The sequence below is a fragment of the Mus caroli genome, unplaced genomic scaffold, assembly GCF_978045245.1.
Source record: "Mus caroli unplaced genomic scaffold, Mus_caroli_1 scaffold_9, whole genome shotgun sequence".
In the NCBI taxonomy this organism is placed as follows: domain Eukaryota; kingdom Metazoa; phylum Chordata; class Mammalia; order Rodentia; family Muridae; genus Mus; species Mus caroli.
In genome coordinates, this window is record NW_028227264.1 from 59,910,223 (window position 1) to 59,934,915 (window position 24,693).

At 50.1% G+C, this 24,693-nt stretch overlaps 2 protein-coding genes across 12 annotated transcripts in view; one reads left to right on the forward strand and one right to left on the reverse strand.

Annotated features, from left to right (window-relative positions):
* Positions 1-508: 508 nt before the first annotated feature.
* On the forward strand, positions 509-23,930 carry Aifm2 (AIF family member 2, ferroptosis suppressor). Of its 8 annotated transcripts, none has more exons than XM_029482539.2 (10): positions 509-587; positions 10,362-10,468; positions 10,896-11,107; positions 11,410-11,525; positions 12,462-12,581; positions 12,961-13,053; positions 17,136-17,244; positions 19,009-19,161; positions 20,179-20,382; positions 21,256-23,326. In XM_029482539.2, exons 3-10 carry the CDS (start codon positions 10,930-10,932, stop codon positions 21,405-21,407), a joined length of 1,125 nt encoding a protein of 374 aa, XP_029338399.1. In that variant the 5' UTR covers positions 509-587; positions 10,362-10,468; positions 10,896-10,929; the 3' UTR covers positions 21,408-23,326. The 8 variants fall into 8 exon arrangements, with proteins under 8 accessions (XP_029338399.1, XP_029338398.1, XP_029338396.1 ...); XM_029482536.1 differs by having other exon boundaries at positions 527-587; positions 10,909-11,107; XM_085842830.1 differs by lacking the exon at positions 10,362-10,468 and adding an exon at positions 23,697-23,930 and having other exon boundaries at positions 550-587; positions 21,256-21,431.
* Positions 23,849-24,693, reverse strand: part of Macroh2a2 (macroH2A.2 histone) — a 45,936-nt gene continuing 45,091 nt past the window's right edge. For 3 of the 4 annotated variants that reach the window (XM_021173452.3, XM_029482542.2, XM_085842833.1), the window contains exon 9: positions 23,869-24,131. In XM_021173452.3, the coding sequence (XP_021029111.1) occupies positions 23,966-24,131 (166 nt within the window). In that variant the 3' untranslated portion in view covers positions 23,869-23,965. Of the gene's footprint in view, positions 24,132-24,693 lie in introns of all 4 variants that reach the window. The other variant, XM_085842834.1, reaches the window with a different exon arrangement.

Consider the following 24,693-nt stretch of genomic DNA (forward strand, 5'->3'; position numbering starts at 1 on the left):
AGGATCTCAGGAAGTCCAAAGTGGACTCAGTAGCCAATTTCTAACCCACTTGCCTCTACTTCCTAAATGCTAGGATTACAGGCATGCACCACCGTGCTCTGCTTCTGTGGGTAAGAAATCCAGGGCACTCAGGATAGGCAAACAGCTCCTGAGTCTTGTGTTTAACCCCTTCTTTCTCCAGGCTATCATATAACCAAAAGATAAACCCGTTCCGCTCTCCATTTTAAAGCTCCAGTGCAGGACCCAGGACTGGGCGATCAGCAGGCGCTCAGCCCATATGCACATGTGTGCAGATGGCAAAGCTAGTGTGTGTGTGTGTGTGTGTGTGTGTTGGGGAGGCCCTCGGTTGTCTCCCAGAAACCCCTGGCAAAACTAAGGCGCAGGATCTTGGCAGGCTGAGAGGCTAGCTAGGCTGCATCAGCTCCGGGAGCGTCCAAGTAGGGAGCGGCTGGTAGGCGGTCAAGGTCAGTTCCAGGGCAGCGGGAGGGGCGGGGCTCGGGGCGGGGCTGCGACCCGGAGACAGTGATGGGCACGCCCCGGCCCGGGGACTCGGCGCCGGAAGACGCGAGGACCAAGGTCCGCTACAGGTGAGGTCACCGGGGATCCTTGTTCCCTCGCGCGGCGTGGGGTACACTAGGGGCATGACAGGGGCCGCGGAATTAGGAGGGGGCCGTTGCCTAGGATACTTAACGCCGGTCCGGAGGACCAGGTTCCTCGGGATTCATTGCTCCTCAATGTCCGCTAAGTCTGTCTGGGAAGAACTTGGGGTCTTGGGAGGGGGGAGCAGGACGCGCAGGGGTAGCGGGGCAAGCGTGGCCTTGATCTTGGGAGGGTCTTAGATAGAAGGACTGAGGTGTCTGAGGGCAGCGGGAGACCCTTAGGAATCTCAGAGAAAGTGAGTAGGGTTGCCTAGGGGCTCATCGATTCGGGTGCATTGGAGGCCCGCTTCACCCCGCCCCCCCCCCCCTGCGAAATAGGGGTTCTGTCAGAAAAAGCGAGACCAGCTATGACTGAATCCCCTCCTCTTCTCTCTCTCTCTCCCTCTCTCTCTTTCTCTCCTCCCCTCCCCCTCTCTCTTTCCCTTTCCCACTCTCCCTCTCTCTTACTCTCTCGTCCTCCCTCCTCCCCCTCTTCCCAGGCACTCTGTTCTTTCCAAGACCACACACTCAACACATCCCCATCACCCACTAAGATTACTTTGACCCTGGGATTTAGGGGTGTGGGGGGAATGCTCAGCTGTCTTAAGAGCTGAGGCCCCCGAGGGAGGACAGGTGTAGTTTGGAAAGAAACTTCCAGATCTCCCCACTCAGCACCTATGAACCAAGGCTAGCATCAGCTTCTAACATGAGCCTGTGTCCCCTGCCAACACACCCCAAGTGCTCAGCCACACTCTCAAGGGACTGCATGTCAACACTGACCTAAGTCACCTCCTGTTCACTAGAGCTGGGCCTATCAAGTACTGTACAGCCAGTGGGCCTTGTCTGGAGGGAGATGCAGGTTGGCAATGGCCAGGGATGGGCAGGTCACTCGGTGTGTGTGTGTGTGTGTGTGTGTGTGTGTGTATGTGTGGCTGAGTGCAGGAGTGTCTATGCCAAAGTGAGCGCTTCTTTTCCTCCTTCTCTTCATTCTATCAGCCAGTCCCTTTTAGCATGGGGTGTTTTTCAACGGTATATTTAGGGGTGCATTCCTCAGCAGCTGTCCCTAGAGTGCTCACTCTCAGCCTGGTCCTTGGTGTCCAAAGAGGGGAGCCATCGCCTCCCTTCCCCAGTGGAAGAGGGGACGGATGTCATAGCCTATTGAGTCACACTCCAGGAGCCTCTTCTGCCTCAAGGCCACTGTGGAGATGTGGTTACCCTGTGTGTCAATGTTGAAATTTTCCTTCCCGAGAAGCCAGGATGACTCAAAAGACTGGGTGGTGTATTGGTGGTGTATTTTTTGTGGCGGAGACAGCAGGGTGGCTTCACTTTGGCCTGGGTGCACAGGGTTCCTGTTATGTGTTGTCTGAAGCTTGACCTCTGAACAGCTATGGCAGAAATGTGTTCCACTAGATTCCTGAAGGTCTCTTTACACCGGGTTCAGGCTGCATGTCTGGCAGAGAGGACGGTTGATAGGCAAGTTCAAGTGTGAACCATCACATTGTGTATGTGTTTGTATGTTTTGGGAGATGGGGCAATTGGTAAATTACTTAGAAATAAAGTTGTTTTTTTTTTGCCTGGGATGGGCAGGGAGACGGGATGGGGCTTCATGTAGCCCTTGACAGCCTCAAACTTACCATGGATCCAAGAATGGCCTTGAACTTCTGATTCTCCTGCCTCTACCTCTCTAATACTGGGATTACAAGTGTGCTCTACCACACCTGTTTTACTCGATACTAGGAATTTAACCCAGGACTTTGTAGATTCTAGGTAAACACTCCACCAACAAATCACTTAGCACTGAAAAGTCCTTTTAAACCAGTAGTTCTCGACCTATGGGTCTCCATGCCTTTGGGGGTCTGAATGACACAAAAGTCACCTGAGGCCGTCAGAAAACACGTATATACATTTTGATTCATAACAGTAGCAAAATTACAGTTATGAAGTAGCAATGAAAATAATATTATGGTTGAGGGTCACCACAGCATGAGGAACTGTGTTACATGGTCTCAGCATTTGGAAGGGTGAGGACCACTGTTTTAAGCTCTTATTTCTGAACCCAGTAGTTATAATTGAGGTTCTCCGTACTTCCTAGCTGGAAGTTAAAGCTAGGGTCATCCACAACTCAACAGCTCTGCCCATAGCCTTAGACTAAACTTGAAAGTATGTCCAAGTTTAAAACCTTGCGCACAGATGTCCGTCCCCAGAGACACTGTTCACAACAACCGTGAAGCGAAAGCTAAAGTGTTGGGCAACGCACGGGAATTTGGTTTGGTCATATGATGGTGTTATTTAGCCATGTGAAGAAGGAACACTGATGCCATACAAGTCAGGGAAAGGAACCATACGAGAGGTTGTGTGCTGGATAACTCCGCTTGCATAAAACACGTAGGATAGGCAAATCTGTAGGACAAGGGCATGAAGAGTTTACCAAAGGATTTCTCCAAGACAGGCTCTCCACACATTCCAGGCTGGCCCTGAACTCTCTAGCCTCTACCTCAGTGTCCCTCCCCCCGAGTGCTGGGTTTATGGGCATGTCCCATCACATCCTGATGAAAGTTATCTGGATTGATAGCTGTGGTGGTTGTGCAATCTGGAAAGTATAGTAAAAGCTGCCAAATTACACTTTAAATGGTAACCTGTGTACGTGAATTTTATTTGGTTAAAGAAATCATGGGGCTAGAAAGATGGCCTAGTGGATAAGAGGACTGGTCGTTCTTCCAGAGGACCCTGGCTTGATTCCCAGCGCCCATGACAGCTCACAACTTCCTATAACTCCAGTCCTAGGGGATCTGGACTGTAGGCCCTGCATGTACTTGCTACACAGACAAAACATCCACATAAGAAATAAACAAACTATTAAGGAAGAAAGAAATCATATAGTTATAGAACCCTCTCACTGTTGTCTGTTTTGAGATTGAGTTTTAGTCTGAAAATCACTCTTTTAGTTAAGGTTAGCCTTGAACTTATGTTCTGGGATCACAGGTATGATGTACCATCACTGGTAGCTTCCCTATCTAACGTGTGTGTGTGTGTGTATATGTGTATGTATGTGTGTGTGTGTGTATGTATGTGTATGTGTGTGTGTGTATATGTATGTGTGTATGTATGTGTGTGTATGTGTGTGTGTGTATGTGCGTATAAATAGGCCTAAAGTTAACACTGGGTACTCTTCCCTAAAATATTTGTCTATTTTATTTTATTTTCTAAGACCAGGTCTCACTTTATGGCCCTAGCTAGTTCAGACCAGGCTAGCTTTGAACCACAGTGCTAGGATTAAAGACCTGCTCCTCTACGCTCTCCCTCCCTTTTAATGAGACAGGGTCTCTCTGATCCAGAGACTCATTGGTTTGCCTAGGTCAGCTGAGCAATCAATCACCTTCAGGGCTCAGCTCATCTCTGCTTACCCAGTGCTGGAGTTACAGTGCCCAACTTTTGTTGTTGTTGTTATTGTTTAAAGATTTATTTATTTGTTATATGTAAGTACACTGTAGCTGTTTTCAGACACACCAGAAGAGGGCATCAAATCTCATTACAGATGGTTGTGAGCCACCATGTGGTTGCTGGGAATTGAACTCAGGACCTCCGGAAGAGCAGTCAGTGCTCTTAACCTCTGAGCCATCTCTCAGCCCCTCTAAGTGGTGGGTTCCTGGGATAGGAACTCAGGTCCTCACACTTGTAGAGCAGACACTTTACCAGCTGAGCCGTCTCCACAGGCCTATCTCACTTCTGAAGGCCAGTTATCTTTGCAAAAATAACATGTACTTGTCTAGCAAACCAAACAAGAGAAGCTCCTTCTTAGCCCACTCTTCACATCATAATGGGCCAGGTCTGAAAAAGGCTGAGCGTTCTTCAGCAGTTCACGCCTAGGAATTGCAAAGCCCCAGGGCAAAGGCAGGGAACGCCAGGCATTGCCGCAATCGTGTGTGTGTGTGTGTGTGTGTGTGTGTGTGTGTGTGTGTGTGTGTGTGTGTGTGACACCTATGCACCTAGGGGCTGTGCCTTACTGCTTGCACAGGGTGAACGGCTCTACAAGTACTGATTCTGTTGCCTGACTTTCCCATAGGCAAGCCTTTCATGGAAAAATGGTATTCACCCTTTGAAAGCGAACAGGTCGGTGCCAGGCTTGGTGGTGCTTGCCTTTAATCCCAGCGCTCCAGAGGCAGAGGCAGATTCCTGTGAATTCGAGGCCAGCCTGGTCTACAGAGCAAGTCTCAGGACAGAGAATAGGTTATATGAGTATGTGGGAGTTTCTCTCTCTCTCTCTCTCTCTCTCTCTCTCTCTCTCTCTCTCTCTCTCTCTCTCCCCTCCCCCCCCCCCCCGAGATAGGGTCTCTCTGTGTAGCCCTGGCTGTCCTGGAACTCACTCTGTAGTCCAGGCTGGCCTCAAACTCAGAAATCTGCCTGCCTCTGCCTCCCAAGTGTCGGGATTAAAGGTGTGCGCCACCACTGCCCGGCTTTGTGGGAGTTTCCTTTGGAGTCTCCCACCGATGGAGGTTTCTGTGGGTTACTGGAGTTTCCCAGTGGTTGCAGTTGGCCCATCCTGGCTGCCGTGTGAGAAGACACACGGATGCAGTCACTCATTCCAGGCGTGCACTTGGGGTCTGCAGCTGGAGGTGGAGGTTCTGCAGCCCCAGACTGTGGTTTTAGGTGGCTGGCCAAGTAGGTCATGGCCCAACAAAGAGGAGCCTGCCCCTGCCCATCCCAACCCTTGTTCCGGAGAGGGGCAGCCAAGAATGGACAGAGAAAAGCCAAGGGCAATCATTGTGTCCAAGTGTTGGGCAAGGAGCTGAAATGTTCCGGGGAGTTGCTGGCCTTTTATCCCCCAAGTGAGGGTGGCAGAGGTCAGTGGAGGAGAGAGGGCAGCAGGGAGTGGCGCAGCCTAACTTTTCTTGGTATTTGACTCTGAGGTCCTCAAGACCGAGAAGAGCGGTTTGGCTCTGGTGGGGGCTGGCTCAGGTGAGCATCGCAAAGGGTTGCGTTTTGGGGGGAGTAGCTAGGTGCTGAGGAAGGAGTGGAGGCTTCTGGGGCTTGCTTAATCCCTTCCTTGGACCAGCTCAGTAGATGCTGGCACATGCCCCTCCCAGAGAAGGAGTTCTCAGGAGACACGGGGCAGGTTTGCTGGCCCATCTGGTGTGATGGACTCTGAGTGATGTTGGTGCTGGCCTGTCACCTGCCCTACCCACGTTTTTGCCACATGTGTCTTGAACTCTTCCTACCCACTTCTGACCTTACAACTAACTGCTGGCCTAGGGCAGGACTGGGCCCACACAGAAGGAGGCAGGCACAGGGTACCCCACTGTGGTCCGCCTTCTGACCTTCCATGCTTCCAGGCCCTGCTAACCCACTGGTGTCCATTCCTGCTTCTGACTGAGTACCTGTGTCCTCCTGAATATTCGCCTTCTTCTATTCAGTTGGCATGTTCAGCCTGCTCATACTAGGAGTTAGCTCACAGTGGGCAGCCGCTCTCTGAGGAGTTAGAAGAGGAGAGGGAACATTTGCCTTCTGGGGGATTTGATCTGGTCCCAATCCTGTCAGGGACTCAGTCTCCTAATCTGTCAGATGGGTGGATGCTGAAACCTTGGTGTCTTAGAAGCTACTTAACCAATGAGAAATAACCTTAAGTTCCCTTCAGACTCCCGATGCAGGGCTCTCCCACCCCCAGCACCAAGTGTAAACAGTGTGAGGAGCTCTGATCAGGAGCTCTCCTGCCTGAGCAGGAAGCTTTGGGAACAGTCCCAGGGGTTTCTGTGTCTTAGAGTCAATCCTGTGTGTATAAGGCTATCTCATGTGTATCAGTGCTGACTGGACCCTTAGTGCTTCCGATTGAAACAGGTAAACTGAGGGAGCTTGGTGGCTCAGTGGTTAAGGGTAATGGCTGCTCTTGGCTGAACTTGGGTTCCATTCCCGGAGCCCACAGCTCACAACCATCTGTATAACTCCAGTTCCACGGGACCCCACATCGCCTTCTGGCTATGCAAGCATGCTGTGGTGCCCAGATACACTTGCAGGCAAGCATTCATACACATAAAGTAAAGCAGGGCTGGAGAGGTGGCTCAGCGGTTAAGAGCACTGACTGCTCTTCCAGAGGTCCCGAGTTCAAATCCCAGCAACAGTGTACTCATATAAATATAGCAAATAAATCTAAAAAAAAAAAGGTTAAAAAAATAAATAAAAAGAGTACAGCAAAGCTCAGAGAAGAGTGGGGTTCCCTTTAGCCACGCAGACAGTCAGACAGTGGGTGGCCCTGCCGTGCCCCAGTGCCTCCTGAGAAAGCCATTCAGCGACTTGAGCTTGTCCTTCAAGGCTCGGCTAGGAGTCCATTTCTCTCTCTCTCTCTCTCTCTCTCTCTCTCTGTGTCTCTCTCTCTCTCTCTGTCTCTCTCTCTCTGTGTACATGCGTACACTTGGAGGCCAAAGGTTGTTGGGTGTCATTTTTTAGGAGGTATCCACACTGTGTCTGAGACAGGGCGTCTCACTGGGACCTGGGGCTCACCCGTTCCACTAGGCTGGCTGGCCAGTGAGCTCTGGGAGTCTTCTCCTCCTGCCATGTGTGCACTACAGCACCTGGCTTTTGTGTGGATGCTGTGGATGCTTTTGTGTGGATGCGGTGGCTAGAACTCAGCTTATCCTGCTTGCATAGTGGGCACTTTGCCCACTGAGCTGCCTCTCAAGACTTCTGGCTGGTTTGGTTTGGTTTGGTTTGGTTTGGTTTTGGGTTTGGTTTTGGTTGAGACAGGGTTTCTCTGAGTAGCCCCTGGCTGGATCTGGAAACCAGGCTGGTCTGAACTTGAACTCGGAGGTCTGCCTGCCTTTGCCTTCCAAGTGCTGGGATTTTTAAAAGCCTTTATGTAGCTCAGACTGAGTGGGGGTGACTTTGAACTTCTGACCTCCCTGCCTCTACCTCCCAGCTACGGGGATTGTAGGCATGGACCACTGTGCCTAGTTACTCCTTCCTTCCTTTCTTTTCTTTTTTCTTTCTTTTTTGGTTTTTTTGAGACAGGGTTTCTCTGTATAGCCCTGGCTCTCCTGGAATTCACTTTGTAGACCAGGCTGGCCTCGAACTCAGAAATCTGCCTGCCTCTGCCTCCCAAGTGCTGGGATTAAAGGTGTGTGCCACCACTGCCCAGCAAGTTACTCCTTTCTTTTTTTTTAATATTTATTTATTTATTATATGTAAGTACACTGTAGCTGTCTTCAGACACTCCAGAAGACGGTGTCAGATCTCATTACAGACGGTTGTGAGCCACCATGTGGTTGCTGGGATTTGAACTCAGGACCTTCGGAAGAGCAGTCGGCGCTCTTAACCGCTGAGCTGAGCCATCTCACCAGCCCAAGTTACTCCTTTGTTATGTCCCCCAAATGGCATTATTGGTGCTCTGCCTGGAGCCCACAGAATAGCTGGGCCTCTCTATAGCATTTCTGTCCTTGGTATCTCCCTAGAGTCCCTTCCTGTGACTTGGCCCAGGTTGGAGGAAGTCTGATGTCCTCTGGTCTGAGACAGTACCACCCAGCAACCCTTTTCCTGCTATCTAGACCTCAGCTGCAGGGATGTGGCCCTCACATGGGTGGGTGGCTCCTTCTATACTGGCAAGCCCTTAGGCTGTCTCAAGGGCACTTGGTATGTCATCTCTAGGGTTTATTTGTGCTGGAGACAAATCCCAGTCCCTCTTGGGGCAGACTCCAGAATACTGCCGTGGCTCTGACAACATCATGGAGATACTGGGTGGGAGCCCGAGCCACTTGAGCGTGCGTTTACCTCTGGGCTCAGCAGTTCCGTGTTTAGTGCCCTAGGCTGCCGCTTTCCTCTGCCTTTGATGCCTCAACGTCTGGCTCTGGACCAAAGGTTTTGGAATTTTAGCACGCTAGGGTTTAACTAAGGTTTGTTCTCAGTTGGCTGGAACTGGGTAGCCCTCCTCAGTCCAGGGGTGAGCCTGAAGCTTGGGCCCCACCCAACATAGGCACTCCTTAGATGCTTGCTCTCTTGTCTCTCAAAAAACCTTGCTCTCCCCTGTCAGCACCATCTACCTGATAGCTAGTGTTTTTCTAACCCTCCTTCCTCATTTCAGATAGTCATTGAGATTTTTCCCAGCAGGTCTTTCACCCCACTTCCATGGCTTGGATCATATCCCCTAGATGTCCCTGGGTGTGGGAGATTGCTGCTTTGGAGTGACCTACCCCACTGCAGGCTCCTTCCCTATACCTTATTGTCCTCGGCTCATGCCACACAATCTTAGTCTCTTTGTGGCGTTGTCACAAAATGTCACTCGTGTATAACGAGCAGAACACTTATGGGCTCATGGTTCCAGTTTGTGTTTGTTTGTTTGTTTGTTTGTTTGTTTTCAAGACAGGGTTTCTCCGTTTAACAGTCCTGGCTTTCCTGGATCTCATTTTGTAGACCAGGCTGTTTCTGAACTCACAGAGCTATGCTTGCCTCTGCCTCCTGAGTGCTGGGATCAAAAATATGTGTCACCACATCATGGTTCTAAAGGCTGGGACGTCCAAAGTTAATGTGTCAGCCTCTGCCAAGAGCCTTCCTGCTGCATCTTCTCCTGGGGAAGGCAAAAGAAAGAAAGAAAAAAAAAGAACAAGTTCCCAATTTGAAGCCTTGGGACCCGATTTTAAAAATTGCACTTTTATGTTATTTATTTTGTGTGTGCGCACATGTGTGAAGGTGTACCTGTGTGTTTGCATGTACGCATATGTGTGCTTGTCGGGGTGCATGTGTGGAGGACAACTTTCTGAAGTTGATTTTCATCGTGGGAAGCTGGGCATTGAACTCATGTTTGGCAGGCTTGGCAGCAGGCACCTTTACCAGCTAAGCCACCTCACCGGCCCCTCAGCACCTTTTATAGTCAGCAAAAATCTATTCATAGGTGGGACTTTCATGACCTAAACACCTCCCACGAGGGCCAACTCTACACTGTCATATCAGAGATTACATTTCCAGTGTGTGCTTTGAGGAACACAGTAAGCCATAGTAACACCCTATGTTTCAGGATGCTTGTCATAGGCTCTCAATGGCTCCCTTTAATCTGGGGCTCACAACTGGTGACCCAGGCTCCTAGCACAAGGTCATTCCAGTGTTTGTAACATGGAACAAGTTAAAGGATTTATTTTCTGCTAATGCAGCTTCTTTGGTTCCCAACAGGCAAGGCTACTATTTCTTGTTCATGTACTTGCACAACTTTGTGCATGGTTTTTGGTATGTGGTCCTTTGATGTTCTGAACTCTGCTTTCTAAGAGAATGTTTATGGGCTGGAGAGATGGCTCAGTGGTTAAGAGCACTGACTGCTCTTCTAGAGGTCCTGAGCTCAAATCCCTGCAACCCCATGGTGGCTCACGACCATCTGTAATGGGATCTGATGCCTTCTTATGGTGTGTGTGAAGACAGCAACAGTGTACTCACATACATAAAATAAATCTTTTTTTAAAAAGAGAGAATATTTATTAAATAATTAATATTGTATGTGTATGATATTGTTAGGGATGGGGTTGCATTGTCAGAGGACAACTTTTGGGAGCTGGTGTCCTCCTTCCACTGCGTTCTGGGGATCGAACCCTCAGGTTATCAGTCTTATACACTTGCTATGCCATCTTGCTCATCTGAGCTCTGCTTCTGTAAGGCTGGAGGCCAAGACTGTCTGTCTGACCCCATGATCCACAACTGTACATGTATGTCGAGTAGCCATTGCTTCCTCTTAGGAAATCTTTGCTGTACATTTAGGAAAGACACATTGAAGCACGGCTTGATAGTCATGACTTTGGGTGCATAGAAAGGCTCTGGGGAGGATCCGGATGCCTCCAGAGAAGGGAGCGGGTGTTTTTGCTGGGGTGAGTGCAGGCTGTTCCCTATTCTTATTTAATTTAATTTAATTTAATTTAATTTAATTTAATTTAATTTAATTTAATTTAATTCAGTGTCCATAGAGTTGGAATTTTGTGAATTTCGTGGGGCTGGGGAGAGAAGCGGCCCAGGGGTTAAAGCAATTGTCACGCAAGTGTGATAGATGAACTTGGATCCTTGGCACCCAATAAAATGACAAGTGAGCATGGCAGCCCACTTGTAATTCCATCCCTAAAAGGGTAGAGAGACAGGGGATCCTGTCCCAGCTAGCCTAGCCAAATTGGTTAGCTCTGAGTTCAACTGAGAGTCCTCGTCTCCACAAATAACGTGGACAGTGACGGAGGGAAACTCCTGCTGACACCTGTCTCTTCCCATGGACACCCCTTCCCTCCTGCTCCCCTGAATCTGATATAGTATCTTCTCCCAGCCCCCAAGTGCCAAGTTCAAGATGGGGTCCCAGGTCTCGGTGGATACAGGAGCCGTGCACGTGGTGATCGTGGGCGGGGGCTTCGGAGGGATAGCGGCTGCCAGCCAGCTGCAGGCGCTGAATGTCCCCTTCATGCTGGTGGATATGAAGGACTCCTTCCACCACAATGTGGCAGCCCTCCGGGCCTCCGTGGAGAGCGGTGAGTTGCTCCTTTGCGAGCATGGTCTTGTCTGTTATGGGCTATGATGACAGGGCTGGGGTCGTTTTCTCTATATTAGGGCAAGTTGCTCCAGGCATCGGATTCATTCCGGAGAGGCTCGAGCCGCTGGTCTTAAGCATCTCCCATAATGAGGCCTTAGAGTAAGAGCTTAGGTTCTTCTGAGGAGCAGACGGGCACTTCAGGACAGAGTGGGTACCTGGGTATACCCACTGGCCTGGCTGTGGCCAAGAGCATCCTTGTGGGTACATGGCTGGGGAAAGCTTCTCTGTACCCATTCCCAGGGTTCGCCAAAAAGACATTCATTTCGTACTCGGTGACCTTCAAGGACAACTTCCGCCAGGGCAAAGTGATTGGCATAGACTTGAAGAACCGGATGGTGTTGCTACAGGGTGGCGAGGTGAGTGTGTGGGGTCGCTCTGGTGGGAGGGGGTCCACTCAGGGTCCAAGAGGAGCCATCCGTAGGCTCCAAGCCCCGCTCGCTGCTCCAAGTACATTCTTCCTCATGTTGGTCACGGTAGACACAAGATGGTGGCTGGGGTGGCCTGAGTCATTCCTACGTGCCAAGCACTGTCCTGAGATTTACAGACGTGCCTTGTCATGATAGAAGGAAGGTGCTAAACTATATGAGGCAGGGGAAGGAATTGGGGATGTGGCTCCGTTAGTAGAGTTCTTGCCTACCGTGCATGAAGCTCTGGCTTTGGTCCTCAGTATGGAGCACGGTGCATGCCATGTAGTTCCATATTACATGGGAACAGGAGGCAGGAGGTTAGACAGTTAAGGTCACATCCTCAGCTACATAGCCTGGGCTATACAAGACCCTGTCTCAAAACCAAAAAGTCCAGGGCTGGAGGGATGGCTCAGCGGTTAAGAGCACTGACTGCTCTTCCAGAGGCCCCGAGTTCAATTCCCAGCAACCACATGATGGTTCACAGCCATCTGTAATGGGATCCGATGCCCTCTTCTGGTGTGTCTGAAGACAGCTACAATGTAGTCATATACATAGAATCAATAAGTAAATCTTTAAAAAAAAAAAAAGTCCAGAAGATTCTAAACTGGAGGTGTGAGTCCTGCTTATTGGCCTCCCCTCCCCCCACCCTGCCCCAGGCAGCTTTCTGTTGGGCTCCCTGCTGTGGAGGTGGGGGCTCTCTGTATCCCCATGCTGGCTGACTATCCACGCCATGTTTCTTTAGGTGTTTCTTGGTACTTACATGGGCCTCCATCAATGTGGTATTTTCTTGTCCTCTCACAGGGCCGCCTTTCGGTGTCCTGAGGTTGGAGGTGGCAGCCTAGTCACTCCTCTCTGGCTTACTCTCCTGTTTCTTATCCACTGCAGGCCTTGCCCTTCTCACATCTTATCCTGGCCACAGGCAGCACCGGGCCCTTCCCTGGCAAGTTTAACGAGGTGTCCTGCCAGCAGGCAGCCATCCAGGCCTATGAGGACATGGTGAAGCAGGTGTGTCACACTGGGGGATATGGGACAGGGTGGGCAGGCCAGAGTGCCAGGGGCCACCACTGGGGCTCTGGTCAGGAGACTGTGGGAGGACATCAATGCTGGATCAACAGCCTTGGGGGAAGCACAGGTGCTACAGTGAGATTCTCCCAGAGTTCCTGTGTGTGTTCTGCTGGTATGTCACTGGCTTGTCTTACCTGCCGCTGCTTTGGGTAGGGATGCCTCCCATCCCACCTGCTCTGTGTGGCTCCATGCCACCAGTTTCCCCAGTGATCCCTCAAGGTGGGGAGGAGCTCCGTCTGGAGCCCACGTATGGAGAGAGCCCAGCTCTTCTTCGGCCACGAAGGCCTGTGGGTATGTTTCACGGTCCCTTCTTCTGCAGATCCAGCGCTCACAGTTCATCGTGGTGGTGGGAGGCGGCTCTGCAGGAGTAGAGATGGCAGCAGAGATTAAAACCGAGTACCCTGAGAAGGAGGTGAGGCTAGCCCCTTGGCTATGAACTCTCAGCAGGCACCTGCTTTGCTTGCTTGCTTTTTTTGGAAAAAAAAAAACTTATGTATTATATATGTTTGTTTGATTGTTTAGTGGTGTGTGAGTGTGCATGTGTGAGTGTGTGTGTGTGTGTGTGTGTGTGCAACCACATACAAGAACCATTGTGTAAGTGTGGCAGTAGGAGATTAACCCATGGGAATTGGTTTTTTTCTTCTGCCTTGTGTACCCTGGGGGATCGAACTCACGTAGTCATGCTTTAGGGCAAGCCCCTTTACCCAACCAGCCACCTCACCACCCCAGCAACACCAGGACATTGCTCAGGCCCTGGGAGACTGGAGCTCCATTTACGTAAGCAGAGTACATTTTCCATCTTGTACAAAAAGCAGTTCCATGAGCAATTTCCCCACACAGTGAGGGAGAGCCTCCTGCATAGGCTCTTGGTTGAGGAGAGCCCTGAAGGTGGGGAGAGGAGGGCCAGAGAGATGTTTCATAAGCCCGGCCTCCCACATCTCCTTTAGGATGACGCCTGGGTGTCCTTTGATGACCTCTTTTTGTTGTGAGGCTTCTTGGTGTGTTTGATTGGCAGCCCTCGCCCTGGACAGCCATGTCGGGGTCCATGCTCAGGGCATTGGGAGAGCTGCCCACAGCAGGGAAGGACTGATTCTCACTTTCTTCTACCCATGGAAGGGTGGCAACAGCTTGCCCTGACTCTTAATGCTAGAGAGATAGGAACCAAGCTGGTACCTTAGAGAGAGAAGGGTCTAAGCTTCTTGAATGATACGGTTTAAATGTGAGTTGTAGTGATGGGTTCTGCAGGCCAGGGCCTCCTGGAACCTCATGTGAGCCAGCCTTGGCTCATGTGGGTCAGCCTTAGATCATGTGAGCCAGCCTCTTCGAGCCACAGAGAGCCCACAAACAGCGTTCTCCTCCCTCAGGAGAGACGGTTGGCTTCGAAAAGGAAAATCAATCCGGGGTAATTTAATTATATGGTCGCTCTCTGACAAATGGTTGGAAATTATGGTGACTGATGGATGTAGTTAAAGTGTTCCTTTTGATTCATGAGTGCTGTGTCGGGGGAAACCCGCCGACTGCTGCTTGTTCTCAGTGCTTCTGTGGTGAGAAGAGTGGGTCTCTTCCAACCCTCAGTGTGTGTGTGTGTGGGGTGTCCCACAATGCAGTTCAGCTCCAACTGCCTGGAGTCAGCACATAGCCCCACAAGGCTGTTCGCACCTCAGATGGTGATGGAGTAGGTTGTCCCAGGCTTACCAGCACTGCCACCTGACCCAGCCGTGAATGGAAAGTTCCTCCCAGCAGGCTTCATAGTGGCCAGAGCGGCTTATAGACCCCAGGGAGGCAGCTTGCTTACTGTTTCTGTCTTAGGATGCTATTGCTGTGAAGAGACGTATGACCATCACAGCTTTCACTTTTAAGAGATTTATTTATTTTTATTTGATGGGTATGGGTGTTTTGCCTACCTGTATGTCTGTGCACCATGTGAATGCAGGCCCTGTGGAAGCCAGAAGTGGACCTAGGATCCCCTAGAACTGGTGTCACAGATAGCTGTGAGCTGCCATGTGGGTTGCGGGGAATCGAACCCAGGTTCTCTATGAGAACAGCAAATGCTCTTAACCGCTGAGCCATCCTGTGAGCCTCTCCAGACATGACCAGGACAACTCTTAGAAAGGAAAACCTTTAGCTGAGGCTGGCTTACAGGTTCAGAGGTTTAGTCCGTTATCATCGTGGGGGGAAGCATGGCAGCATGCAGGCCCGCACAGAGCTGGAGAAGGAGCTGTGAGTTCTACCTTTGGATCTGCAGGATGAGACAGTGAGACACACTTGATCTGCCTTGTGCTTCTGAAACTTCAAGACCCAAACCCAGTGACACACTTCCTCTAACAATGCCACAGTCCCTATGAGTCTATGGGGCCATTTTCATTCAAACTACCGCACTTAACCATTGCCGAGTTACCTACCACAAAGGATATTTTAAAGGACACAGATGGGGCTGGAGAGATGACTCTGTGGTTGAGAACTCATCCTGCTCTTGCAGAGGACCCAGCACCCACATCTGAGGCTCACACTGCCAGTAACTCCAGCAGATCCCGGGGATCTGATGCCCTCTTCTGGACTCAACAGGCACTGCACTCACGTGCACTATCCACAAACAGACACTTATACACATAACTAAAAATCAAGAATGCCTTTTAAGACTGCTGGGCCGTGGTGGCGCACACCTTTAATCCCAGCACTTGGGAGGCAGAGGCAGGCAGATTTCTGAGTTCGAGGCAAGTCTGGTCTACAAAATGAGTTCCAGGACAGCCAAGGCTACACAGAGAAACCCTGTCTGGTGGGGGGGTGGCGGGGGGGGGGGGGAAGCCTTTTAAGGACATCAATGAACAGCCAGATAAAGAGGGTCCAAGCACAGGGCCCTCTTTCTCCCTGACATTGGGGTGTGCCATGTGGCCATGGTCATGCATGTTGAGGCTCTCTAGGCCCTGTAGGGAATCTTTGAAGGCTTCGCTGGGGAGCCATGATGAACCGTGGAACTCCCAACTCTAGCTGTCATCTGCCTCCTGGCGACTGGGGAAGGGATTGGAAGCTCCTATCATGGTTTGAGTCTGAGGCTGCTGTCTCATCAGAACGAAGGATGAGCCCATCACTCAGGAAATTCCAAGGCATTCAGCAGTTTTATCATTCAGAGAATCACGAAGATCTCAGAAGCTCTGGGTTGGGAATTACAGCCGATTATCAGAACCCATGGCATTCCCAGCACTAGAAGGGCTTAAGAGCTCTGCGTCAGCAACCGCCTCAGGGGTAAAGATTGAAGTAGTACATTTCAACTAATTCCGTATAAGATCTATGTTGTATTGGTAGGCATGGAAGAGTCCTACAGAAGCCACCCATCATTGTGGGATTGGCATTTGCTGAGTTACCATGTATGTATAAATATATATATAGTATGTGAGTACACTGTAGCTATCTTCAGACATACCAGAAGAGGGCTTTGGATCCCATTACAGATGGTTGTGAGCCACCATGTGGTTGCTGGGAATTGAACTCAGGACCTCCGGAAGAGCAGTCAGTGCTCTTAACCTCTGAGCCATCTCTCAGCCCCATCTTTATCATATTTTTATTTGGATCCAAGCATAGTGGCACAAACCTTTTTTTCCAGCACTCGGGAGGCACAGGCAGGAGCATCTCTGTGAGTTTGAGGCCAATCAGGTCTACCTAGCTAGTTCCAGGACAGCTAGGGCTACATAGAGCAGTGGTTCTCAACCTTCCGAACGCTGTGACCCTTTAATACAGTTCCTCGTGTTGTGGTGACCCCCCACCCCCAACCATAAAATTATTTTCATTGCTGCTTCCTAATTGTAATTTTGCTATTATTATGAATCGTCATGTAAATATATAATATTTCTGATGGTCTGAGTTGACCCCTAAGGGTTGTGACCCATAGGGTGAACACCACTAACACAGAGAGATCCTGTCTCAAAATACAAAGTAAAATAATTTAAAAGTTTTACTTTGTTGGGTGGTGGTGGCACATGCTTTTAATCCCAGCACTTGGGAGACAGAGGCAGGCAGATCTCCGAGTTTGAGGATAGCCTGGTCTACAGAGTTTCAGGACAGTTAGGGCTACACAGAGAAACCCTGTCTTGAAAAACCTAGATAGATAGATAGATAGATAGATAGATAGATAGATAGATAGACAAACAAACAAACAAACAAACAAACAAACAAATAAGTAGAACTTGTGTTAGTGTTGCTATAGCCTGGTATTCACATTGGAATGCCAGCAGCTTATATAGTGATTATACAGTTTTGTATCCTGAAGGAATTGTCCGTTTGCCTTAGGTGAGGCATTGTACAGAGACACGTGGGTCTCTGGTTTAGGGGGACTGAGTTCTGAGTACTGAGATGTGGGCTGGGGCCCTGAACCCTGCAGAGATCATAGCTGATCCTCTGTCTCCTCAGTATTACATGGGAAGTCAGAGAGGGGACTCGGAGTCTTCCCGCTCAAGCCCTGTGGGTTTGTTTGTTTGTTTGTTTGTTTGTTTGTCCCAGGTCACTCTTATCCACTCCAGAGTACCCCTGGCCGACAAGGAACTCCTGCCCTGTGTGCGGCAGGAAGTGAAGGAGATCCTCCTCCGGAAGGGTGTGCAGCTGCTGCTGAGTACGTGAGAGTTCACCCGTCCTGCCCAGCCAACCCCAGCCCCCTTCCCCAAGTGCTGATGTAGTGCCCAGAGCCCCAGCCATGGCTGGGCTCCCTCCTTCCCACTGTATCTGGGGAGCAGCAGGACGACTCAGGCATCAGAGCTGGCTTGAGCTGTGTCCAGCTGGAGTCACAGGGTGCAGCAGTTCCCCGCTGTTGCTTAGCAACAGGACAGGTGGATGCTATTTACTGAATGAGTTAAAGTTCTTCCAAAGATCACCCTTGTTTTCATTTTTGATGTCTCAGTGGAAGAGGGAACAGACTTGTAATCTGAGGCATTGCATGTGTCTGTCTCTTCTTTCTTCCTTCCTTCCTTCCTTCCTTCCTTCCTTCCTTTTTTTTTTCTTTCTTTCCCTCTTCCTTTCACTTTTTTGAGACAGGGTTTCTCTGTGTAGCCCTGTCTGTCCTGGAACTCACTCTGTAGACCAGGCTGGTCTCGAACTCAGAGATCCTCCTGCCTCTGCCTCCTGAGTGCTGGGACTAAAGGTGTGTGCCACCACCACCCTGTTTTTTGGGTGTGGCTTTTTGCCCAGCGCAGGAAGGGACAGAACTTCCCAGCATTTGGAGTGGGATGGCACCTCAGAAGGCTGTGAGGTGGTTGCCGTGGAAACCACTCTCAGCTCTCACAGCCTCCGTTGTTAACTGGTCATGGAGGATAGGAAGCACTTTACTTCCAGACAGGTTTCCTCGTTTTCTCTGCTGTTTGCCATCCATCCATCCATCCATCCATCTCTGAGTCTCACATAGCATCCATCCATCCATCCATCTATCTACCTCTGAGTTTCACCTAGCATCCATCCATCCATCTATTTGTTCTTTAAATTTTATTTTATGTGTGTATGTTTTTTTAAGAGAATTTTATTTTATTTTATTTTATTTTTAAGATTAGCTGTCTTCAGACACACCAGAAGAGGGCGTCAGATCTCATTATGGATGGTTGTGAGCCACCATGTGGTTGCTGGGATTTAAACTCAGGACCTCTGAAAGAACAACAGTACTCTTAACCGCTGAGCCATCTCTCCAGCCCCTGTGTGGATGTTTTGTCTGTGTACCTAGAGTATGTCCAGTGCCTAGGGAGGCCAGAGGAAGGAATCAGATCCCCTTGAACTGGAGTTACAGATGGTTTTTATCTTCTGTTTGGATGGTGGGAGTCAAACCTGGATCCCCTGGAAGAGTACCAGTGTTCTTAACCACTGAGCCCTCTTCCCAGCCCTTCCGTATATACGAATATTTTATTTTGAGAAAGAGTGTATCATGTAGTCCAGGCTGGCCTTGTGGCCTTAAACTTTGTAGCCAAGGAGAACTTTGAGCGTCTAATCCTCCTGTCTCCGTTTCCAGAGTACTGGCATACACTCTATGCTTAGTTGATGTGGCATTGGGTATAGACACAGGGTACAAGCCTCCTGCCAACTGAGCCCTTTCTCTGCTTTCTGGTGTATGCTGTACTGAGAGGCCTTCTGCTTAGGATGTGCGAGCTGCCATTCCGAGAAGGAAGGGACCTTCCACTGAGTCGTGTTTCCTAGAACTCGAGAAGCTTGGCTTGGCTTCCCCCTCGCAGCTTCCTGGAACTTCCCTCCAGATGGACCCCTTGGGGACAGACGTCCAGATCCTGCTGCTCAGGAGAGTGGACGGAGGGAGAGTCATGAGGGACGACTCGCTTTTCCCTTGGTCCACCACGGGGTGTTCTGGCCTCTGTCAGCTTCCTGTCACGGAACCCTCCCACAGGTGAGCGGGTGAGCAACCTGGAGGAACTTCCTCGCAATGAGTATCGGGAGTACATCAAGGTGGAGACAGACAAGGGCACGGAGGTGGCCACCAACATGGTGATTGTGTGCAATGGGGTCAAGATCAACAGCTCTGCCTACCGCAGTGCATTTGGTAAGTGAGTGGCCCAGAGGTTGTTGCTCCCTAAGCTGCCCTGGCATTTGCAGACACACCATAGTCCTTGCCACCTGAACCAGCACCCCGTGTCTCCTCCTTTTATCCCAGAAGTTTATTAGACCTTGAACTTTAAATTCAGGTGAGTCAAGCCCAGCTGTTCCTCCCCCCTTCTCCCCCCGACACCCCCCTTGGAGGCCAGAATCCCCACACACACACCCGAGGTGAGTGCTTCCCCCTAGTGGTGAGAGATAGGAACAGGCTTCAGAGAGGTGAAAATGGCCTCTTTTCTTGATGCTTTCATTGAGGAAGCCCAGGAAGTCCCAGGTCAGGCTTTTCTCCGTCCACAGGTATGCTGCTCTCTCCAAATCCAGATCCAAGCATCGGGCCACTTCATTCTGAACCTCCCTTTGGGGGAGTCGGGACCTTAGTATGGCCTCATCTCTCAAAGTTCGGTAGTTAGACAGTGGGCCGATGCATGTTTAAGCATCTACATAGGAGAGTAAGACTCAGGGGCCAAGCTCCATGGTTACTCTGCATCTCCAGGTACCTGTCATTTATCCACTGCCGAGCATCCTTCCCTGACCAGTCTCTGCCAGATCCAACAGGAAGTTAGTTTTCAATCCAGAAGGAAGCCAGTCCACAGGGGTAGTGGGCAGAAATCCCAGGGTTTAATGTCTCATTATCCTAATGTATTTCCAAAGATAAGTTCTTTTCAACCCCTTTAAGGGAAGCTGTTTGTTGTTTAGGAAAGGCCTGTGTGTATTCCGAAATTCCCATGGATGTTCCAAAGACAGTTAGAGACTTGGGAAGCCAGGGGACTTGTAGAGAGCTCCCTGGCTTTCCAGTGATCTGCCTCTGTTCTTGTGGGTTAGGCTTGCTTCAGCAGGCAGGGTCTTGGGTGGGGACTTCAGGCTCGATGACGGCCGGTGGGGGTGTCATTTCTTAGCACATACCTCCAAAGTGACTGAACCCACACCCTATACTCATGCAATTCCGTGGTGTCATCTTGCCCAGCAGAGAGTAGGCTGGCCAGCAATGGTGCTCTGAAAGTGAACGAGTTCCTCCAGGTGGAAGGTTACAGCAATATTTATGCCATTGGTGACTGTGCCGATACCAAGGAGCCCAAGATGGCCTACCACGCTGGCCTGCATGCCAACGTTGCCGTGGCCAACATTGTCAACTCCATGAAGCAGAGGCCACTCAAAGCTTACAAGCCAGGTGAGGAAAGCCTGTTTATGTTTGTTGGTTTGGGATTAAACATGCAGAAGGCTTTGGGGCCTTACTCTCCTAGTAGATGCTTAAACACGCATCAGTCCACTAGCTTAACTACCCAACTTTAAGAGATGAGGCCTGGGCTAGAGGGATATCTCAGCAGTTAAGAGCACTGACTGCTCTTCCAAAAGTCCTGAGTTCAATTCCCAGGAACAACATGGTGGCTCATAGCCATCTATAATGGGATCTGATGCCTTCTTCTAAGAACAGCTATAGTGTACTCACATAAATATAATAAATATTTTAAAAAATAAAAAAAAAGAGAGATGAGGCCATATTAAGGTCCCGACTGCCCCAAAGGGAGGTTCAGAATGAAGTGGCCCAGTGCTATAAGATGAATTACCACCAGACTGCAGGTCTCCGCACAAAGCCTCTTTAAAACCAAACATGCTTTTGGCTGTAGCTCCGTGGTAGAATTCTTGCTTGGCACACTGAAGCCCCGGGTTTCACTGACAGTATTGCTAACAAAAGAGGCTGGGGGAGATGGCTCAGTCAGTGAAGTACTTAAAAAGCAGGGGCCTAGTTTGATGCCTAGAACACGTGTTAAGAAAAAGACAAAAAACTGGGCCTTGTGGTCAGGAAACAAAAAAATCCAGCTTTTTAAAAAAAATGTGAATGTCACCTGAAGAATGATAGCCCAGGTTGTCTCCTGATCTGCACCACACAAGCACACACACACACACACACACACACACACACACACACACACACACACGACTTGCTTTCCTAAAAGGTATTATGCATGGCTGCCTGCTGGAGTCTCAAACATCAGGCCTGCATCCCTCAAGCATCATCTTGCTCTGTGTGTCTGCCTCCCAGGTGCGCTGACATTCCTCCTGTCCATGGGCAGAAATGATGGCGTGGGTCAGATCAGTGGCTTCTACGTAGGCCGCCTCATGGTGCGGCTGGCCAAGAGCAGGGACCTTCTCATCTCCACAAGCTGGAAAACCATGCGGCAGTCTCCACCGTGACAGGGAGGCTGCGTGGGAGTTGAGGTACCGCTCGGAGGGGTGACAGACTGCTTGACAAAGGACACCCTTCTGACAGGTGCCAAGGGCGGAGCTCTTTGTCTGGATCGTGGTGTCAGTCATGTGCTGGCTGGGAATACAATTTGAGTAAAGCCAGAAATGAGAGACAGAGAGTAAAGGGGGGAGTGGGGAAGGCATTAAAAAAGAACAATTAGCCTAGAAGATTCGTTCCGGGTTTGGAAGGTCTGCCTGCAGCTGTGCTAGCTAAAGGGTGTTGGGGAGGCAGAGGGAGCTTCCCCTACTGCAGGCTTCTGTCTATGTGTGCACGTGAAAGCATCAGGCTTTGGGAGAACTGTTCAGAGCTCTTGTTGGGCAGAGCTGGGCTCCTCTAGTTGGCTCCTCATCTGTAGTATAGTAAAGAGAGCCCACAGCACGAGACCAAGGAGGGTGCTGGGGTGGGGAAGCTTGTCTATCTTACAGCAAGTACGTTATTAACTGAGGCCTTTTTTTCACTCTCCCTATGATTAGCATCCCCCCTCTCTTTCTCTCTCTCTCTCCTTCCCTCCTAACAACACTCACACAGCACGAGTACAGAATCTCTCTCTGCCCCCCACCATGTCTACCTACATTATTCAGATTGGCCTAGAACTCCTGAGTTCAGGTAATGCTCCTGTCTCAGTCTTTTCTGGTACCTTGGGACCATCTTTAACCTTCACGAGCCTTTATCTCCATATTCGGCTTGCCTGTGTGTCATAGGTGCATGTACGAAGAGTCAGACAAAATTCCCCTCTAGCTCACCCATCCGTTGCTGAAATCTCAGGGGAGATGTAAGCCACATCTGCCGCCTCTCCTAAGGTCTCACTGACAAACTGAGGCAGGGTTCTGTTAGACTTTACTCCATGGAACCAGTGAGTGTCATTAAAGCAGAGTGGTATATAACAGGTGGTAGGGCGCCACTGGATACACAGATGAGAGTCTCCTGGTCCTCGACACCACTCCACAATCAGATAAAATCAGTCAGCAAGGCCAGCTGGGACAACCCTTTTAAAAGGGGGAGCAGCTGAACACACCCCCTCCGGGCTGGTGGTTGCTTGCTTCTGAGGACAGTCACTCAAACACTACCCTAACAGGGTGAAGTTTATGTCTAGAGAGGCTGAGCCTGGCTGGGTGCAGGAATCCAGGGATGGAGACCTGTGACTTGGGGAGGGTACTGGCTGCTTGATCGCCAAAGACCAGATGGGCATCTCTGGATGGTACTTAGTGGTTTCTAGGTTACTAACAGGCTGCTGTTAGGGGGTGGGGAGCTGTGCTGCTCATTTCCTGGCCAGCTCCTGTCACTTGGGCCCCCATGGGTCACTATGTCCGCTATAGATTGCTAAGGTGTATGAAGTATATGAAGGACTTCTCTATCCAAGTAGGGAGTAGCCACTTGTGCATGGCCTAAGTTCAATGTCTATAGCAGAAGAGACTGGGAGTCCATTCCAGTAGATTTCGGCATGATTCACCCTACCCTGCCTCTTCCAGCTTGCTTTGGCCTTGGCCTTTGGTTATAGGTGGCAAGAGTCCTTGAGATACCAGCATCTCTGGTGCTTCCAGCCCATCCCCATTTGGGCTATGACCAAGGTCTGTTCCAGACTGGAGTTGAGACTTGACTCTCTCTCCCAGAGACTGACCAACCACCAGCAGCTTTGTCCCCGGCTCTGCTGCTGTGGACACCAGCCAGGAAGCCCACCCTCTCTGAGGGAAGGATCAACTACCTGCAGGAAGCCGGCCATGTGAGAGCTTTACAGAGCATGGCGGGACTCTTCAGTGACAGGCCTTGTGTTACTTCTTTACAACCGTCTGGATGACTCTGTCTGTGGGGAACGCGGCTGTCCAGGAGGAGGAAAACGTCGCAATAAAGGGCTGTGTTATAAGAAAGACGCTGGAGCTTTCATTTTTTTCTTCTCATTTTTCTTTTTCTTTAAAAAAACAAAAAAACCGAACAAACAAAAATCCCGAAGCAAAACCCTTTTAGGTGTAGTTACAAATATTTTAGGCGTCAGGGAGGGGACCCTATAACAGAAAAGCACCCCAAGATGTTCTTCTCATCTTCTCCACTGAGGGAGACAGCCAGTATACCTAGGTTAGGCAGTCACATCCTTTTCTCTTGGAAAAAGGAGGAACCCAAAGACACAGAAACTGTGAACGGATTTTGTGTGTGTGTGTGTGTGTGTGTGTGTAAAAGTCACTGCTATAAATCTAAAGAAGGCCTATTTTTATGTTTGTTTGTCTTGTTTGTTTTTGAAAAAGTTCTAAAACAACAGGAAGAAAAACACATGGAAAGAAAGCCCTGGTGGAGACCTGGTTAACTGTGGAAGAGAGGCCCTTTGTAAAGAGAATATAAAACGCACCGGACCCCTTCCCCAGGCAGGCAGGACCCGTTCCCGCTGCCTCCGTTCACCCTCTCAGCCACCCTCCGCTCCCATGCCCCGTCACCCTTCTGCAATCCTTGTAAAAAATAAAACCCCCGCTCTTGTGACGTCACGCCGATCCTCCTCCTTCTCTGCCGCTGGAGAGAGCTACTTGGTGTCCAGTTTGGCCATCTCCTGCACGTAGATGCCGATGCTCTCGCTGTCGAAGAGCAGGAAGTACACATTCTTCAGCGAGGACGAGCTCGAGTCGTCGAAGTGAGCCGAGATGGCCTTGAGGGTCACCTGGGCGGCCGTCTGTTTGGGGAAGCAGTTTCTATGTCCAAGGAAAAGAAGAGCCCGTGTCATTTTGGTCCCTGTCACCACCGTATAATTCTCTCCTAGTCTGGGGAGAGGGAGATCGGCTCCTTTTAGTCTTTGTTCTGACAGGGTCTCGCTATAGAGCCGTGGCTAGCCTGGAAGTCACCGTGTAGACCAGGCTGGACCTGAACTCAGAGATCCGCCTGCCTCTGCCTTCCAGAGCGCGTGATTAACCACACGCGGCATCACACCCTGCTCTCACTTTCTTCTTACTCCAGCCCTGGACCCTTGCTTGTACAGTGTGGGATTCCCCGTGCATGAGGCCAGTCCACAAATCACCTTCTCTGGCTCTAGTCAAGGGAAGGACAGGAGTAGGTGGAGATGTCCCCGAGCTACCCTAGATATGGTGACTTCAGCCAAGGTCACAGGCAGCTCTCAGTATGTAAAGGATGTCCCAAGTTGGATCCCGTGTCAACTGATTCAAAGAACTTGACTTTGTAAATCCTGTCAGTTCCACATCTATAAGACCATGTCTTCAAAAAGACAAACATGGTTTTTTGTTTTTATTTTTTAGCTCC